Source organism: Rattus rattus, chromosome 14 (assembly GCF_011064425.1).
Source record: "Rattus rattus isolate New Zealand chromosome 14, Rrattus_CSIRO_v1, whole genome shotgun sequence".
NCBI classification, from domain to species: domain Eukaryota; kingdom Metazoa; phylum Chordata; class Mammalia; order Rodentia; family Muridae; genus Rattus; species Rattus rattus.
Window position 1 is genome coordinate 51834345 of NC_046167.1, and position 20708 is coordinate 51855052.

Below are 20708 nucleotides of genomic sequence, written 5' to 3' on the forward strand. Positions count from 1 at the left end.
TGTCTATCTGTGTAACTGCTTGTGTTTTTATGTCGAAGATTTTTTTTCCAGTTTTCTAGGCACCTCTGTGGTATTTTCACTTCCTTTTAGTTGTATTACAAATATTCTCCCTGACGACACCATCTCTGGTTCTGCACCAGGAGGCTAAGATCCTGGAAAGCCAGGTTCCCAAGTTCCCTCAGCTTTCGCATTACTCGAAGGCAGCTGTTTCCGGTACTGAGCAGGCGTGCGCAGGCGCACCACGCCTGTCCAAGCCGCGCCACAGAAAGGCCCTTCCCAGGGACGGAAGAAACCTCGAGCCTAGTTGAGTGCCGGTGAACTACATTTCCCAAAGTGCAACGGGAGAAATTGCCGGCGGCGATTGGGGCAACCGGTTGCAGACTAGTCTGCCCGCTTTGGACTACACTTCCCGACAGGACGCGCGAGGCGTTGCCAGCTGCGGGCCGAAGGCGAGTTGACGCGGGAGCTCGGGACGTGAGGCATGAGCGGCGCCCTCCCTCGGCCTGTGCGTGTCCTGCTCCCTACCCGCGCGAGGGTCGCGCGGCACGGGGCCTAGCGGCGGGCATCCGCGTTCTCAGGGGCAGGTGCAGTCGCACGGGCGTCAGGGAGGGCAGCTGCTACCATGGAGGTGAGCGGGCCGGAAGACGACCCCTTCCTGTCGCAGCTGCACCAGGTGCAATGCCCAGTGTGCCAGCAGATGATGCCCGCCGCGCATATCAACTCGCACCTGGACCGCTGCCTACTGCTGCACCCTGCGGGGCACGCGGAGCCAGCGGCCGGGCCTCATCGCGCTGGGGAGCGGGCCAAGGGGCCCTCGCCACCAGGCGCCAAGAGGCGTCGACTGTCGGAGAGCTCGGCGCTGAAACAGCCTGCCACCCCGACGGCGGCCGAAAGCAGCGAAGGCGAGGGCGAGGAGGGTGACGACGGCGGCGAGACTGAGAGCCGTGAGAGCTACGACGCACCGCCCACGCCCAGCGGTGCGCGCCTCATCCCGGACTTCCCGGTTGCCCGCTCCAGCAGCCCGACTAGAAAGGGTTTGGGGAAGAGGCCAGCGGCTGCAGCCGCGGCGGGCAGTGCATCCCCGCGCAGCTGGGATGAGACGGAGGCGCAGGAAGAGGAGGAGGCGGGGGTGGACGGCGATGGCGACGCGGACGTGGACGGTGAGGACGATCCTGGGCATTGGGATGCGGACGCCGCCGATGCTGCGTTCGGAGTCAGCGCGGGTCGCGCACATCCTCGGGCACTGCCGGCTGAAGAAATCCGACAGATGCTGGAGGGCAAGCCACTGGCTGATAAGATGCGTCCCGATACGCTGCAGGACTACATCGGGCAGAGTAGGGCGGTAGGGCAGGAGACGCTGCTCCGCTCGCTATTGGAAACCAACGAGATCCCCTCGCTCATCCTGTGGGGCCCACCAGGTTGCGGTAAGGTGAGTGCCACTCTTGCCCTGGGGCCGCGGAGGTATTCTGAGCCGGGTGCGGTCCTCAGAATTCCGGACCGGTCCTCTGGAAAGGGAGGCCTGGGGGCGCGGTCCTGATTCGTGAGCCGAGTTTGTAATAGGCAAGCAAGCATGCCATTCCCCCAGGTTCACCAGACCCCTTGTTGGGCGTTTTCCAAAGGAAAATGCCCGAATTTCTTGGTTTATATAGAGATGTGGACTGAGATTCGAGCTATCTTTGTGGTCATATCCCTGATTTTTAGTGACCCAATTAAAAGCAAAAGGGCATGCTGCAAACATTGAGGAAGAAACCAGTTTTGTATGCTCCATTCGTTGTGGAAAAGCAACGAATTAAATTTTTTTTTCTATTATACTTCCCCCCTCCCCCACTAGTTGGTTTATTCTAACTGGTTTTTGGAACTAATAGAAGTCTCCCTTCAGTGAGTCGTTTTCAACAGGCATTTCCATAACTTTCTCATACCGCCTGCTGCTCGAGAAAAGCATCAATGCTTTCGTGTCCTGCTCTGTGTATCATCTTAACCACAGCCAGAGGAGATTGGTTAGGATACCGTGGGTGTAGAGAACAGGTCACTGGAAGAATACTTGAGAAAATGTAATGAAGTGACACTCCTGTTCATAGGATAGCCCCGTCCTATGGACAGTCAGGAAAGAGCCCGGGAATATAAAGAGCTCTTCTTAATTTGTGGTTCAGACTGCTTCATTCACAAGCAGCCTCCTGATGTTTATCCTGTTTTTCTTCTCAGCTCCTCTCTCAGCCACACCTCTTTATTTGCTGGAATACATCATTCCTTTTGTGCCTGCTTGTACACATGTTTTCTCTGGCCAAGCATAAAATCAGATGTACCCAGATAAGGTTTTTTTTAAAGCCCTGACCCTTGTACTCTACCCCATCATCGAGCTACCCTTCCAACCTCCAAAAATAACATGCGCATTGTTTAGCATTCTTATTGTTAGCGTCTTGCCCACTCCTCCCAGATTTAGTGGTTTGGTCAGTAGCATCGGTAGTAATTCTGACATCTGTGTAACAACATGAAAATAGTCAGCTAAGGATGCGTGTAGGCTTTGAAGAGGTCTGCAGGGGGATGAGTGGTGTGTTATGGAGGGTTGAATTCAAGAGATTTACTGGGCCAAGGCTGCTCAGTGAGGCACCTGGTGATAGTCACAAGCCTATATGACAAGGGAGCCTAATTCCAAAAGGCACAGGTAAGCTGGGCTTGTTATAGGCAGCCAGCGTCTATTAACACTCAGATGTACAACTTTCAGAAAATAAAGTACTACCTTTCTGTTTAGATAGTTTGTCATTTGGCAAGCAACCTCTTTTTCTTTCTTCCCATATTTAATATTGAATCGCTAACAGTAGTATTTGTAATGGCAAATAAATATTTATTGAGCACCCACTAAGTGCCAGATGTTGAATTAAGAGTTTTCTTGAGGACCTGAAAGGTAACTTAGTAGTTAAGAGCACAGACTGTGCTTCCAGAAGACCCAGGTTCAATTCCTAGCCCCCACATGGTGGCTCAAAACCACCTGTAACTGCAGTTCCAGGGGACCAGGTGCCCTCTTCCAGGAGATCTGACATCCTCTCTTCTGACCTCCCAGGGCAAGAGGCACACACATAGTGCAGACTTACATGCAGGCAAAACACCCATATGCATGAAACAAGTTCTTTTTAAAAAAAGTTTTCTTTAGTCTTTGTTTTCTAACTACTAATAAGATCCAATTGCTGCCTTTAATTTCCTTCTAGAGTGAATGTTCAGAAGTGGCATGTAGCCATGTCATATGCTAGCTGCTTATTGCCCCCAGAAGCTGTTGATTTTGCTTTTCTCAGCTAATCTGCTGGCTTCCCATTTGAGCTTGGTTCTGGGATCAACTCTTATCCTGGGGCCTTTAGCATTATACTCTTGGCCAAAGGAGAAAGAATTTTCTCTTTGGTGAGAGGTCACAGCTGTCACCCTAGCTTTGCTAAATCAAGACTGCTGTTCTTTATTGGGATTCATAAGATCTTAAAGAGTCCACCAAAAAGGAATCAAAAGGAGTTGAGGATGGGGGGTAGTCAGAATTGGCCTCAGATTTAACTCTCTTCCGATTTTCATTGGAATGCTTTAGTTTAGTTTAGTTTTGGTTTAATTCTATGTAGCCTGTGCTTCAGCACTCTTCCCTGTTCAGTGTGCTTGGCTAAGTAAATATGATGCTGCTTTTGGTACCTGTGCACACTGCCCAGTCTGAGGAGGTTTTTAAACCTCGTATATCTTTTTCTAGACCACCTTGGCTCACATCATAGCCAACAACAGCAAGAAGCACAGCATAAGGTTTGTGACATTATCTGCAACAAATGCCAAGACAAATGACGTGAGGGATGTCATAAAGCAAGCTCAGAATGAAAAGAGCTTTTTCAAAAGGAAAACCATCCTTTTTATTGATGAGATTCATCGTTTCAATAAATCTCAGCAGGTATGTTAACCTTTTACTGTTTTTAGACACTATGCATATAAGATACATAGAATGTAAGATCACTTTGTAAAGTATAAAACAGTATACAAATGCAACAAATGTTAACTTTCCTCAAGACACATAGGCTTGCCATCCATCCTCAAACCCCTCTCTTTCTTTAAAGTATTTTTAGATGACAAGAGAATGCTTTCTCCCTCTGGTAAATGAAATAATTTGTCATATCTCTGAGCTGTCCATAGAAGAAAAGGTTCTTTTGATCCATTTTCCAACTTTTAGAGCCTTTTAATCTAAAAAGACATTGTAACCAATTGAACTCAATCTAAAGATCATTATTTAAGACTGGGGTAAAAAGCACTTCTCTAACTTATGAAAACCCTGAATTCTACCTCTGTGCCCTGCCCTCCAAAGCTAGGGTTTTTTCTTTCCCCAGTATTTTATGTTCAGAATTTTTTTCTGTGCCTTCTAGTTCTTGTTAAGGTAGAATTAATTGTAAGATAATGCTCCATTTTAAGCCCTTTCTTTCTAAAGAAAGAAAACGGTAGTTTGTTTTTATAAATAAAACTTATTTTTGAAATAGCTAAACAGAAAAAAAAAACTTTCTCAGGCATACTCTTTTCTTTGATTTACATTGTTGCAGCTTTTAAATTATAGGTGGAAATATTTCCCAACACTAATAAACCCTTTTCCTCCAGATTTGAATCTTTTTGAGTATAACAACACTAGAGTTGTGCCAGATTGGCTTAAATGTGGATCAGGGGCTGGCGTTTCCCCTTCAGACAATGCCTGCTGGTTGTATATCCACCAGTTTGTTAAGAACAGTAACATTTTTGGAGAAGAACATTGTAAGGGAAGCACATTTTAGAAATATCAACAGTGATCTGTAAAAAGCTGATGTTGCAGATGTATGTACTATGTACTAGTTCAGCATCGGGTAGCCAAGAGTTAGTTCATGTTGAAACTCTTGGAATTGTACTTGACAAATACCATATTTTTCCAGCAAGGGACCACGTTAGACACTGGCACCCAGGAGTTGCACATTACATATACTAACCCAGAAAGATATTCTTGAAATTGAACTGTCTAAAACTGATGAGTATCCTGAAAAGGAAAGGTTAGAAAACAAAGGAGTAGACAGACAACTTACGTAGGATTCTGCCTGTGGCTGTTGAGTGGAATCACTTTCTTCTCTTTCCCTCCCATGATTAGGACACTTTCCTTCCTCACGTGGAATGTGGGACGATCACGCTGATTGGTGCAACCACTGAGAATCCTTCCTTCCAAGTCAACACTGCACTTCTGAGCCGCTGTCGGGTAATTGTTCTTGAGAAACTTCCAGTAGAGGCAATGGTGACGATTTTAATGAGAGCAATCAACTCACTGGGAATCCATGTGCTAGACTCTAGCCGTCCTACTGACCCTCTGAGCCACAGCAGCAACTGCAGCTCTGAGTAAGTAGATTGTGTGCAGCCCCTGGGTGCCCACACTTCCCTGAGAATCTCTTGGCAGAGGGCCAGAGAGGGCTGGGCCTTAGGGAGTGGAAGGGTAGAGGCAACGAAGAGCTGTTGGTCTGCCTGTGAGGAAAACGAAGGAGCAGGGAAGTGCTTAATCCTCCTGCAGGACCTCCCTTAGATTCCCTTTTCTTAAGGTGCATCTTGTGGCTACTGATAGGTGTGTCTGCGTCTTTGAGCTTTAGTATTGCTTTGCTATTGTAGTAACCTGGACATTTGCTTTTGTGCTTCATGCTTTTTCCTCACTCACTTATTTTAAAGGTTTAGACAGACTATAGGAAGCCTTATTTTAAAGTGGCTTGAAGCCACTCATTAAATAGAAATAGATATATACTTCTAAAATTAATTTACAAATCTTTGGAGATTTGTGTTAGATTCAGATTTCTTTTTGTCCCTCCCCCACTGTAATTTTCAAAGTATCGAGGAAAAGCTATGTAACTCTATCCATACTATTCCTTAAAACATTTTGTAAATTCCAAAACTCATTTCCATAAAAGTAATGAAGTGTAACTGAAAGTGACACGTTCTGAAAGTGACAGACTGAAGAGGCTGTCTCTTTCCTTTTGTTGACTACCTCTGCATCATGACCACCCTGTAGCCTTTCTTGTGGCTAGTTCATTTGATTTCGTGGGTCAGATGTTTTTCTTTATTGTTAGAGATGTTGTTCAGAAGTCATTTGTTCATGTGCTGGCTGAAATAATGCAGTAGAACATAATGTGGTCTGAGGAGAAACCATTGCCCACCTCCTCATCATGTGGGCCAGACAGCTGCTTGTGCTTGCTCCAAGGCCAAGTTCTGGGGCCACTTTTCAGTGAGGATTAAAGTACAAGGCATAGCTGTACTCTCAGGTTTTAGGTTTCAACAGTTTCTCCCTATGTGTCTGGATTCTCCCATTTGATTTTGTCTTATATTTAGGACGAGTACTACCACCGTGCTTCATTTAAAAAATTGCCTATATTTGACCAAGGATCCCTGGGCAGAATGAAGTTGTTTCATTGTAGTATACAGTTATGGAATGGCCATTAGGAGTGTGGCTTGGAAAAAAGTTTGGGACCTGCTGTTGTCTGACCAATGTTATTATATCAGGGGCCCTTGTGGGCTGGGTCTCAGGTATCTACTATAGTCTTTTCTCCGTCTTTTTGGGGGTTAGTTCAAGGACGCCTTACAAATAAATATGCAGATACTTATGTATGCTATATAAAAAGATGCAGTGTTTACTTAAATCTACACATATTCTCCCATAGCCTTCAAATTCTGATTAGTGATTTTTAGTTTTTAACTTTTTCTTTTTGCTGTCAACTCAGTACCTTGCTCATGACAGAGAGATGAGCTGTGCTGCTATCTTCCTTAAAATATAATGTCCAAATATGATACAAATGCTATAAAATAGCTGTTACTCTTTATTGTTTAGGGGCTAGGGACAAGGAGAAAAGATCTGCACATGCTTAGTAAAAACACATTAAAAGAGTCTTTTTTTTTTTTTTCTGTTTGATTGATAGAATTTTAGGCTGTAGAGAATCCATGAGTCAGCTGTGGACTCATGACAGCATGTGGTACAGGCAAATTGAAATGAGAGAAGCAAAAAAGAAAATTGCCTAAGCTTTAGGAAACACTCCTATATGTTGGTTGTAATTTGTCTGTAAGATCATGTGCTTCTTATTCAGGGTCACTTTTATTTCATGTCATTCCATGGGTCTGAGTTATTCCTGCTCTTCCCGGCTTCCTATTCACTGCTTTGCCATGATTGAACTGAGATCAATAGAATTGTGGAGCTCGTCCAAACGAGGAGGGTTTCGGTGCTTTAAGAGATTTCCAGATGATTTGCAGGCACATAAAGTATGAGGAGATCAGTAGAATTAAGGTCTCATAGAGATACAGACCTGCTAAAAGGGCATTGTAGTCAGTGCATACCTCCCATATCCAAAATGACTCACTGTGTTTCCTCTGACATTTGTTTAGAGCTGACCCTAGTTATGGCTTCCTTTCTTTACTGCTTGCTTCTGTCCTCCACCTTCCTGGGAACACTAACAAAATGGAAAGTTGTCCTTGTTTATATCCCATCACCCTGTCAGTCATGCCTTATGAGCGTGGTGATTGGTTAAGGCATGAATAAATTCTAACTTTTAATGTGAAAGACATGGCTTGTTGGGGATTTAGCTCAGTGGTAGAGCGCTTGCCTAGGAAGCGCAAGGCCCTGGGTTCGGTCCACAGCTCCGGAAAAAAAAAAAACAAACAAAAAAACAAACAAACAAAAAAACAAAACAAAAAAAACCCGAAAGACATGGCTTAATTCTTCAGGGTTGTCCTTCAGAGGAGATAATTGCTCAGGTATGAGAACCTTTTTCTTTAGTAAAGTATCCCTTTTTATCTGCTGTAAACACAGTAAAGTATTGACCTTAGCACAGTTGATGACTGACAAGTTAGGAGATATCATAGATCACAGAAAAACACACAGTTTAGGTGACTTCCTGAAAGAAATAGCTGCCACTTCCATTGCCGGGCGTCATTTTTGACTTCCTGTGCTTTCCTTCTTACACATCAGTCAGGTGGGTTACACTGATCTAGTAGAAGAGGAGACTCAGACCCAGCCATTGATTCCTCTGGCAATGCTGAGTGTGCATTTGTGTTGATGTGGTATATTTTGGTGCTCTAGGTACCAAAACTAGAACATGCACAGAGAAATGCTAGACTGTGGAAGGCTGTGCATGAGGTGGCAGGTACAGCATCTAGGACTGACTACTCCAGGTGATGCTTATGCCACCTGACTGCATTTGCAAATCCAGGTTCTCACACACAGTGTCTCCAGTACAGCAGCACAGAAGTATTCAGTTTCTTCTTGCTTGTTTTGGTGCTGGGGTTCATATCCAGATCTTTTCAGTTGCTCAGCCACTAAGCTCTACCTATCTCCACCCCAGCCTGCATGCTCTTAAAAAGAAAATTCCTTAGGCCTTTAATCTCAGCATTCCTGAGGCATTAAAAGTCCTGCATATGCTAGATGTTGGCTCCTAGGTATTATGCATGTTAAAAAGTGCCTTTCTGTGCCTGTAGAGAGTGTGTCGTGTGGTGAAACCCAGAGGAGCAAAGAGCTTGCAGTACTCTGCTATGTTGTCTGTACAGAGAGCTCCATAAACTTGGTATAATAGAGGAGACCCTGTTTTCCAAGAGCGTGTGTGACCCCAAGTATCTAAGAGAGGTATAAAAGTCAAACTTTGATGTCTGATGATTCATAAACTTATGATAATGATGGTGGTGATGATGATGATCTTGGCTATGCTTTTGTTTTTCAAAATGGGGTTTCTCTGGGTAGCCCTCTGTCCAGGATGGTCTCGAAGGTGGTTTAAAGATCCACCTGCCTCTGCTTCCCAAGTTCTGGGATTAAAGATATTAACCACCACTGCCTGGCTAAAATTATTTTAAAACACTTATTTACTGTACATGTAATTTTTTCACTAAAGATGAAACTTATTTGCTTAATGAGATGAATGTGGTTTGTCTAAAACAACACAGAGGATATACACTAACTGAAACTTAAATACTGATGAATGACAATACAGAAATATTGGAAGTCTTAGAACTGCGGATGGAACTCAGTTGGTACAGTGCTTTTCTAGTGTGCATGAAGTCCTGGGTTTGATTCCCAGCGCTGAAAAACCTGGGCATGGCTACATATGTCTATATTCTAGCACTCAGGAGAAGAGGAAAGACGATGTAAATAAGGTCATTCTAGGGTCTATAGTTCAAACCAGGCATCTTGAGTCCAGTTAGACAGCTGACTAGCTAGCCATGTGTCACTTAAGTGCACCTTTACAGATACTTCATTTCAGGCTCTGGCTTCTTTTATTCAGTGAGCCAGGCTGGCTTCTTTGATTCTTCCATGAAGTTACAAGCAATTTTACTTTCTAGTATCATGTTTTGAAAAAATCCCCAAAACTAATGTGTGAAAGAGTTCAGGCCTCTAGAAGAGATGAGGGAGTTTCCTGTATTCTACTACAATCAAAACTTTTTTTTTTAGTTGGAGAAGCTAGGTCCTAAGTCTTTTACCCCTGCATCTTGTTAACCAAAAATACATTTTCAAATGCATTTGTTTTAGCCAGTTTTTCCTTATTACAAACACTTTTAGGTCTTTGTTAGTGTTTGTTTGTTTGTTTTTATTTTTTTATTTTTTTTTATTTTTTTTCTGAACTGGGGACCGAACCCAGGGCCTTGAGCTTGCTAGGCAAGTGCTCTACCATTGAGCTAAATCCCAACCCCGTTTGTTTGTTTTTAAAGAAAAAAAAAGCTCTCACTGTGTTACCCTGGCTGTCCTGACTTTGTAGACCAGGATGGCCTGGAGCTCAATACTGCCTGCCTCTCCCTCCTGGGTTTAAATTCATGGGCTACTGCCCTGGTCATATTACTTCTTTATTTTATTTTTCACTTATTTTGAGTGTGGGTTTTGCTGCATGTATGCCATGTAATGCATGTGGAGGTCAGAGGACAACTTACATTAATTGGTTTATTCCTTTTACCATATGAATTCAGGCATAACAGCAAATTATTTAGCCACTCAGGCATCCTACTAGTCCCTGTGTATGACCTCATCACAATATAACTTGCTGTTTATTATTTTATTGCAGGATACTATGAAATTTTGGTCATTCTTTTCCCAAAGTAGAATTTGCTCTCAATTACTTTTCTTTAACTTTTGAAGTTTCTTTCCAAGTTGAAACATGCCCCTTCCTTCTTGTGCATGTATGTGTGTAGGAAGGACAGACTTCTTAGAATCAGTTCTCTCCTTCTATGTGGATTCCAGGGATAGAATTCAGACAGTTTGGCTTAGCAGCAAGCACATGTGCCCACTGAGCCATCTCACTGGCTTCTATTTTATAATTCTCAGTATGAATTATTACCTCCCTCATTCAATTATAGGACATTTTATTTTTTAAAGTTTATTGTTGTTATTATTATTAATAGTATCAATATGTCACTGTGTGGGCTTGTGCAGTGTGTGGGTATGTGGGTGCTAGAAGAGATTAGTTGGAACCAGACATAAGAGTTCTTAGAGCCAGAGTTAAAGATGGTTGTGAGCTGCACCACATTGGTTCTAGGAACTGGACTTGGGTCCTCTGCAAGAGTATTACATGCTCTTACTCACTGAGTCTTCTCTCTAACCTTAAATTTGTGTGTGTGTGTGTGTGTGTGTGTGTGTGTGTGTGTGTGTGTGTGTGTGTGTGTGTGTGTACACACAAGACGCGTTTGTTATGATGTTTATGAGCAAGTACATGTGTATCATGGAGCATATTCGGGAGGTCAGACAACAACCTTGTGAAGTTGGTTCTTTATGTAGGTTCTCAGAATTGATCTCAGGTCTCCAAGCTTGTACACTGTCTACCTTTACCTGCTGGGTCATCTTTACTGCTCCCAGAGTATTTTAATTCACCTCATGTCATTACTCTTCACAGTTTACAGAAGAAGCAGGAGTTTGGGACATAACTGAATGATGGGTAGAACCTGGGAAATTCCTGCCCAGCATTCTTAAGTGGGGACTTTCATCCGTGCTTTGCTTATGTCCCTTGGGTGCTATCAGCACAGCCCCTCTTACTATTTGGACAGAGTTGCTGACAGATTTATTCTGTTTTCACAATACTCTGACAGGGGTAAAGTTGCAAGTATGAGTCATATATAAAGGGAAGAAGGAGTGGTCACTCTGTTGACTGCAAACAGGAACAGTAGAAGACCTCTGCATTAGAACCTGGAGTGACAGTTAGCTACGTTAGCTCCATAGGCAAGCTCTGGGTTCAGAATAGATAGCAATTGAAGAATATACTGGGTATCAGCCTCAGACCTCCACATGTACCAGTACACACATGTATGTACACACGCGTGCACACACAGTGGTTAAGAGTCTAATGTTTAAGGGAGTGGCTTAATTTTCCCAAGAGGATAAACCCCATGTCCACTTTTGAAGCTCTAGTTACAGTGTGCTATTTATAAATCTTTGAAGTACACACTCATAGAAGGGGCATAGACCACAGTGTTAATTTTAAAGACCAGACTATGTGCTTCTATCTTTTGATTTTGTGTGTGTGTGTGTATTCAATATAACATGTATTTGCTTTAGAAATGAGTTCTGATCCCAATAGTGTTTTAAAAACTAGCTATACTGTAAATGGCTGGTTGAATCATAAAGGAAAATTAACAAATGACATATTTTTAAAGAAAATATTGTCTCACCCTGAGATGGTAAGAAAGCCAAATTAATCCACTCATTACACAAATTTGGAATGCCTGTTATCTGCCAGGTACTGGGACTACAACAGAATGATAGACCTCCCACCTCTTCTGGCCTTGAATGCTATCTCTGTAGGATAATAAAAATAATTAAAAAAAAAATAACATTCTCAAATACTATACTCAATGAGAATAGAGGTCAGTAGCATACCTCATGGTTTAAAGCTCACAATTTTTGTGTTGCTAGGAAGCAGAAGATGTTGGTTTTATTCCAAGGCAAACCGGAGGTATTCAGGCAGTTTTGTTTATTCCATTGCCTTCCTGGCATGCACTTCCTGCTCAGGTCCCTCTCTGGTTCTGGTCCTTTCTTATTTTGTTTTGTATGTGCTTTTTGATTTTTTTTTTAATTCATCTTCCAGAAAATCCTATCTCTAGTTATAAATGTTTCCTAGGCTCTACAGAATGCTAATGGTGTAGTCTAGATGTGTGGTGAATCTTCTGGTGAAGTGTCTGCTGGTTGGAGCTGCCATTAGAAAGGAAAAAGGCAATTCACCAGAGCTGTGGGGCTCAGGTGGTCCTCAAGGGTCTGCGAAGAAAGCAGTGTTAGAAAGTTACATGATGAGAACTGTGGTGTTTTTGCTTTTTTGTCAACTTACACACTGGAGTCGTTTGGGAAGAGAGAACTTCAATGGAGGTAATGTCTGCATCCACATTGCCTCTAGGCAAGCCTGTATTTTCTTAATTAATGATAGGTGGGGAGGGCCCAGCCCATGGGAGGCGAAGGTACCCTGGGCAGTTGGTCCTCAGTTGTATAAGAAAGCAGGCCTGAGGGAACCATGGCCAACAAGCCAATAAGCAGCCTTCCTTCATGGCTGCTGTTTCAGTTCTTGCCTTGAGTTGCTGCCCTGAGTTTCCTCAGGGATGGACTGTTACTTAGAACTGTAAGATGAAATAAACCCTTTCCTCCTGCGTTTGATCATGGTGTTTAGTCACAGCAGTAGAAACCCTAAGACCATAATGAGTAGCCAGAAATCTAAGATAACTTAGGTAAAGAAAAGAATGTCATTTTTTGAAATTTATTACCATACAAAGGATTAAGTTTCATTATGGCTTTTTTTCAAATAAAATTTGGTGGGTTTATTGTTGTTTCTAGTTCTCCCATCTCCCTTCCCTGAGGCTGTTTTTAAAACATTAGACATTACTTCTGTGGGTGGGTGGGTGTTAACTTCAGCAGATGGGCTGGATCCTTTCCCCTTCAAGACCCTTTCTTAGCCCAGCCCAGTTTACTGTACACTGTTTTCCAGGTAGTTCATTTGGACATCTGTGGCCAGGACTCAGTGTTCCCATAAATAATTTTGACTGAAGACTGGAAATGACATGAATAAACTATACATTGAAAAAATATATATTTTTCCTTCAAAAAATAGAATTAGCCACTCAATTAAAGATATCCTAAATAATATGTGTTAGATGGCTAACTAGGTTGGGAAGAGAAATTTTATTAAATCAGCCTTTAATGGTAATCATAGTTTGACCTTCTTTATGAAGGCCTGAACTTAGAAGTGGGATTGTGTCAGGAAAATATGACAGAAGTCCCTAAGTCCTCTGCTGAGAATCAGGTAGAAGGATTGCTAAGTTAGGCTGCATTCATTGGGCTGCATAGAGAGACTATGCCTCAAAGAATGTAAATGAATAAATGTTATTTTGAATTTCAGTCCTAAAAGGTTAGGCGACTTGCTCAAGTTCTGTGAGAGTCCTCTCTCAGTTTCCAGGATAGTGGGAAGTACCAGATACTCTTCATTACACCGGGAAGATTTATATGATTAATACCAGCAGAAAGTGGCATACTGCCATCCAAGAATGCCATGGCCCAAATTCCAAAGACCTGTTATTCTTTGGTCTGCCATGCCAGAGTAATTGAGATCCTTGTTTGTTTGTAAGATGAGGGATTTGGGCTTTCTGATTAAAGAAATGTGATGCTGTCTTTACCCCATGTGAAAGGTGATCCTAATATTCCTGTGTCATCAGATGTGGCTTACCCTTGACCCAGGCTTTCTATACACTGTGGTGAAGTGCTAGCATGTCTAGTAGTTTTCATGATTCTATAGGCTAGAAACAGACAGACCACTTGTCAACAGTGATTTTGCGTAGCATTTGGTATATTGCATTGTATAAGCCTGTATAGATTAACTTGTATAGTGAGGTCCTCTGTGGCTCAGAGATAGACTGTGATAGACTCTCAGGTCCTCTGGCTCAGAGGTAGACTGTGATAGCCTTAGCTTGTGAGATAGAGTGAGATACCCTATAGCTCATGTCTGGTAAAGTGTAGTGACATACCCTAAGTTTGATCAATTCTTCATTTAGACAATGCTTAATTATCTATGTTAATCATGTATTCAGAGTAAGTAGCAGAACCTTTGAACCAGAATGCTTTGCTGAAGTTAAATTAAGATGTGCTGCAAACGAGAAGTTGTGACTTGAATGTGTTGATAACGAGCACTGGTTTCTATTGCAGGCCCTCGGTCTTCATAGAAGATAAAGCAGTGGACACTCTGGCTTACCTCAGTGATGGTGATGCCCGGACTGGCTTAAATGGACTGCAACTGGCAGTGCTGGCCAGGTTAAGCTCTAGAAAGATGTTTTGTAAGAAGAGCGGCCAAACCTATTCTCCTAGTCGAGTTCTGATCACTGAGAATGATGTGAAAGAAGGTCTACAGCGGTCCCACATTTTATATGACCGAGCAGGTGAGGAGTTGAACTATGGGAAAGGTAGAAGTGCAGGAATAAATGTGCCCAGGCTCATTCCCTCCCCCACACCCCACCTCCTGACCTTCATCCAGGTCCAAAGCTTGCTCCAGATGCCCAATTTGATCTGCATATTACAATGGAAGTAAGCCTCCTACACAGGGCTGGTCTTTTTGAACAGGCATAAAACAAGCTGTCTTGATAAGAATTGAGAATAGCTTGGCTGTATGAAATAGGAGGCTTCCCCTTCATCTTGTAAGGTTGATAGTTATAGAAGTCCCCTTGTTGTCTGCTAGCACATGGGAGAACATGGCAGTTTGAAAGGCCATGAATTCAGATGACAGTAATTCTTGTGATCACTTACACAGTCAGTAAGGCAGAAAAGACTTACTGGTTTATTGTAGAATTAAAATCCTCCATTTTTAGTCTAGAAGATGAGTTTATAAAGATTTTGATAGTTTCTTTTCATAATAGCTTTGAAATTTTTAATTTTTTTTTGTTTGCATAGACACATGTTTATAGATGACAGATAACCGAGCTCTTATTAAATCTGTGAGCTGGTAGTATTAAATATCATAAGCACAGCATCTTTGTAACTTCTCAGGAAAGGTAGAAATGAAGATGGCTTACTGTAGATTAAGCTAACCTCTGGTCTAGAACATTTGTGTGACTCTGAATAGTATCATATTGCATAACTATGGAGTGGAATGTCCATGCCTTTAAAAGTCCTGCCAGAAAAAGGAGCTGATAATTGAACCTTCTCGGTCTCACAATGACTGTGCCTGGTATTTCTTAATGATGAGAGTTCTCCTTACAGGCTAGAGCATTGGGTGTGGGGGCTGCGGAGTGACTCTGGTTCTGCCACTGCTTTTCATGCGTGAGCTGGCTGGCTATCCATCCTGAGTGACCAAAGCATCCCTAGCTGATAATAGTGTGTGATGTAAATAGTGCTGAGAACACATTGGTCACCCCTGTCCCATTTGTGTTGTGCTGAGCATGTGCCCAGCCAGCGGCCTTTTTCCATGCTCTGTCTTGAATGTCTTGTCCTTGAGAAGCCTGGGAAGTAAAGCATCTAGGCATAGCACCCTACTTTGCTTTTAGCCAAATACTAACACGAGATAAGAGCAAAGGGAACATTTTTCAGAAGTGAGCAGATTCTTGCCCACCTTTTTCTTTTTCTGGAGGTCCAGTAGCAATGATCTTTATCTCCCCTTGTGAACATCCCAGAAGACCCTTTTCTTTGACTCTACCATCTTTCATATTTATCAGGCTACTAGTCAAAATTATAGGACATTAATGATCTTTTGAATGCTTTTTTTTAGATTTCCAAAACAACCTTAGAAAGTAGCTTATTAATATTATCCCTAATTTATATAAAACTCATCTCAGTTCACAAAGCATATGCTAAAACTGATCCTAAAATTCAGCCTTATCTATTTCCCAAGAAGATATATAGCCTCACTGCCTGCATATACCCCCATGCCTACCTCATGGAGTCACTAAGCTACTCTATCCAGACCATGTTACAGAGAAGAGACACTTGGAGGTGTTCAGCCCTAGGGAACTATATAAGGGAGCACTTTCTTACTAGCCCTTTTCTGCTCCAGGAGGAGCTGAAGGCAGTGGAAGATATTTGGCTTGGTAGCACAGCCATGAGGACCCATACGTCATGCCCTCCTATATTAATGTGCTTGCACTGCCCATCCACACCAGCATGTCTGTTCCACAGGGGATCATCAGACACACATAAATATAATTCACATTCTCAAGAAATGTACTTTTACAGTTGCTCCAGAAATAAGAATTGTAGAACCATTGTCCTGTAAATGTGTTAGCTTAGACTCTTGGAGTTTTTTATTACTTTGATGTGACAAATACAAACATAAAACTACCATTAAAGGCTTTGTATTATTAATTTCTTTTAATGTCACAAACTACACAGTTATTCCCTAGTATCCAGTAAGAGGTTCAGATGTTTATACACCATAGTGAAGATATTTCTGAGTGAGAACAAGTGGTCTGCCCTGCATTGATCTCATGCTTTAAGGTTAATACGAACTCTTCAATTCTCAAGCTGCATATAATAAAATCAAAAGTGACTATATTAGGCTATTCTGTAGGCTAGTAATTAATACTAACAGGTTTAGTTCTTCCTTACTGTTTGTTCTGCACAAGGCCTGTGTGTTTACAACAACCACATTTTACCCAGTGTGAATCCCAAGGCATGGAGAACTTGCTAAAGTCTGCATTGCTGGTGAGTTTGAAGTTCAGGTCCAAACTACCTCGGGCTAGAGCCTGTGATGTAGATCACGTATAATTGGATTACCTCTTTTGTTAAGTCAGTAAGATGAGTAACCTGTGTTACAGAGTATAGGATTAATAGGTTTGGGGACTAGAGGTGGTTGCTCCACTCTGTTGAGAGATCAGGGTTCAAAGTGTCCAAACCAAAGAGGCAAAACAGGCCATAGCCATGTAGATCACCCAGGACACTTCTAGCCAGGGTTCATGGCTCACTTCACTAGACAAACCCCAGGTAGGGGACACAGCTTATTCATAAAGTTTAATAACTAGATTCATGTCATTGACCTGACCTAGATTTCCTTAGGAATTGAAGTTTTGGAGGCCCTGCAATCAGCCTATTAGATACTTACCCTTTGTAGACCAGTTTCTTGTCACTCTATTTGAAGACCAAATGTCATCTTAGCAGCTGCTAGGATTTGTTCCTGGAGCCAGAGTGCTCTGCCCATCAGAGCACTGTCGCATTGTTGATGTAGCTCATGATGTCTACAGAGCAGGTGCTTCTCTGGAAGGACTTAGGACTAGAGGACTTGCCCTCTCAGCTGTCATGTCCTTAAACTTACAAAGAGAATGGTTAGAAGGCATGGACATGTGTAGGGAGCACTGCTTATTTTTGATTATTGTTTAGCTATTATTCCCTGTTCTTACCTGTTTTTTCTAAAGTATACTTAGCTAATCCGTTTGCTTGTGAATCTAGAATTAAAAATGGACTGAGGCCAAATGGTGAGGATGGAGCCACAGTGCTTTGAGCCATTAGTTCATTTGCCAGTACCCTAAGATCCTGCTTTACAAATGTCACCCACAGTCTACAGTGTAATGACCATGGGTTTTGGATATCAGCATGTCAACTGGAAATGACACTGAGGAACAAATGGGCTCTATCAGCTGTCCTTGCCACTTTCTCTTAACCCTGATGACTATGACCAGACCCAGTCAGTTTTACTCAAATAGATTCTGTGTGGGCAGGAGATGGAACCAGGACATGGGAATCTCTCTCCCACCTCTCTTGTCTCTGACAATCCACTGTGATAAAGATCACCCTTAAGAGTGCCTGTCTCCTCCCTTCCCTTTGCCAGCCTCTATGTCTAAGTGTCCTCTGTGTGTATAACCATCAGGAGTTTCTCCTCTGAATAGGACTGCTATGAAACAGGCATGGAGCCATGAATGAATTCTGGGGTTATTCAGGTTTCACCCCACTGACTGTAGCTGGAGGGCAGCTGTCACGCCTACCTTCCCCAGCACAACTGGGGCCTGTTTTAGTGCTGCTTTGTATGTTGGGTAGGCATACAAGGCAGCCATGTGACTGTTGTTCTGTGCACAGGAGAAGAGCACTACAACTGCATCTCTGCCCTACACAAGGCTATGCGTGGCTCTGACCAGAATGCTTCCCTGTATTGGCTGGCCCGGATGCTTGAGGGAGGTGAGGACCCACTCTATGTGGCCAGGAGGCTGGTAAGGTTTGCCAGCGAGGACATTGGTGAGTGAAGAAGAGTCTGTGTTGGGTGGGGGTTCTGAGAGGGGTGTGCTTACTATAAAGTCATAGCATGCAGAATAGGCAGGAAGGAAAGACTTGACATGAGCTCAGTGGTCGGTTACTCCATGTGCATATGTCTGACTGTTTACAGAGTCACGGTTTGTGCGTCTTTGGAGATGATCTCAAGATCTTTCAAAACACCGATATATATGTATATTTTTGATTTGCTTTGCAACCAGATGTTAAGGTTGTTATTCATTAATTCTTGAGGTAGAAATGGGAGGTTCTGGACACCATTCAAGACAAAGATTAGGAAAGTTTTCCTTTTCTTTTTGTAGATACTGTGTTTTCATCCATCCATTCTTATGAATGCCTTCATGGCCTTTGCACTTTCTGTCCGTCATATTTAGTCTCTTTGTTTTTTCTACTGGAATGTATTTTTCCACAAGTGGCCATTTTTGATACCAAAGGTAACTCAATAAACAGTAATGACTGTTATAAATGTAATGTGCTTGGAAATCAGAGGTAAATTGGTATAATTGTGCTGGATGTTTTATCCCTCAGTCTACATGCAGTAGTGGTTGCTGGTTTCAGCAGCACACTGACGTCAGAATAAGGGTGTCCTGTGACTTAAACTTCGCTTTGTCTCTTATTGTGTGATAGGTCTGGCAGATCCGTCAGCATTAGCCCAAGCGGTTGCTGCCTACCAAGGCTGTCACTTTATAGGCATGCCCGAGTGTGAGGTAAGACACCAGCTCAGGTCTTTGCAAATCTTCTTTGTGCTGTGCCCTGTCTTTTATAAGTCTAGCCTTCATCACAGGTATGTTAGGCCCACTAAACAAGCTGCTCAGTTTTTGAACTTTGTTATGTAGAATCTTAGCCTCTTAGAGAGATGAGAACTTCCCTGTCTCATCAAATTGTGGTTTGGCTTTGGTTTTGTAATATTGGGGCTTGGACCCAGAGCTCGCATGTGTTAGTTAAGTCTTCCACCACAGTACTATCCACAGCCCTGTTTTAACTTTCTAAACAGGGTCTTATTGTTCAAAATAGTCCTTAAACCCATTCTCTAGCCCAAGCAGGCCTTGAACTAAGAACTTCCTGCCTCGGCCTCCAAGTGACTGAAAGTATAGGACTGTCACGAGAAACAAGACTGTGCTTCCACACTGTCTTTGGAAGTCCTGAGGCACAAAAGTGTTCTAAGCTTTCTGGGAACAGGAAGCAGTGGCTTCACCTCCATGCAGGACAGCTTCCTCGTCATCTGCTTTATGAATCAGGGCTTAAGAAAGAATTGGTTTAGTGAGAAGTTCTTATGTTAAATGAGAAGTATTATTCTAGTTCCCCTCTCACCTCATGATACTTTCACCATTGTTATTAATTGTCCAGACTAAGTGAAAAGGGACTATAAAAGTTAATTTAAAAAACAAGCAAGTACAGGAATCATCTGAGGGTTAACTAGGAGGAATCATAAAGTACTCTGCCATACAGAAACTTTGTGGTGACATGTACCCATCTGTGTCCTAGGTGCTTCTGGCCCAGTGTGTGGTGTATTTTGCCAGAGCCCCAAAGTCCATTGAGGTGTACAGTGCCTATAACAATGTAAAAGCCTGTCTGCGGAGCCACCAGGGGCCCCTGCCTCCTGTACCCCTGCACCTAAGGAATGCGCCCACCAGGCTGATGAAGGATTTGGGTTATGGCAAAGGCTACAAGTATAACCCCATGTACAGTGAGCCCGTGGACCAGGACTACCTGCCTGAGGAACTGAGAGGAGTTGACTTCTTCAAGCAGAGGCGGTGTTGACTCGTGGGCCATGAGTAGGATGCTTGTATCTTGAGGAAGGCCAAAAGTCACTGGATCTTGGAGTTGGTTGCCTGGGGAAAGTTAAAATAGACCAACATTTTGTGCCAGAAACTAAGGGTTCCATAGATGGAGGTGGTTACTTCAGCTAAATGTGTACCATTGAAATTGTGTTCATTTGCACTCTGTGCAATGATTATGCTTATGAAAATACCTGGCAGCTTTGTGCAATTAATGTTATAAGGAATTATCTATTTTGTCATAGTATTTAAGTCATAATGTCATTTCAAAATTCTGTTCAGTAGGCTTTTTTTTCTTTTAAAAAATGTATATTCTGGGTAGTTACAATTGGTAAGAGAAAATGTAATTGTGATTTAATACTGCATAGTGATTTGGGTATTTTTTTTATATGCAAAGGTCTTATGAGCCAATAAAACTATTTCAAAGTACTCTTCAGTTCTCCAGTGCTCCTCCTTCTTGGGGTGGTGGCACCAGTGTCTGCCACTGTTTCGTTTCAAGAACTGGATACAGAGAATGTGCAAAGACCATAGGTGAGAAGATTGGGGAGGTAGGGAATTTTTCTGAAAATTAGTTTTGCTCCCCCCTTTGGAGGATCTCACTATGTAGCCCAGACTGCCCTTAACTTGTCCTTTCCCCTCACCTCTTTGGTGCTGGGATTATACAGGAGTATGCCACTACACCCCACTCATTTTAGTTTTAAAGGACTACACTATGTAGCTCTGTGTGGCCTGTGAGAGACTAGCATTCC

At 42.8% G+C, this 20708-nt stretch overlaps 1 protein-coding gene across 1 annotated transcript; it reads left to right on the top strand.

Annotated features, from left to right (window-relative positions):
* Positions 1-411: 411 nt before the first annotated feature.
* Positions 412-20388, top strand: Wrnip1 (WRN helicase interacting protein 1). The gene is made up of 7 exons (XM_032884594.1): positions 412-1429; positions 3719-3910; positions 5117-5358; positions 14144-14373; positions 17993-18148; positions 18809-18888; positions 19667-20388. The coding sequence occupies exons 1-7, from the start codon at positions 623-625 to the stop codon at positions 19940-19942; spliced, it is 1983 nt and encodes a 660-aa protein (XP_032740485.1). The 5' UTR covers positions 412-622; the 3' UTR covers positions 19943-20388.
* The last annotated feature ends 320 nt before the right edge of the window (positions 20389-20708 follow it).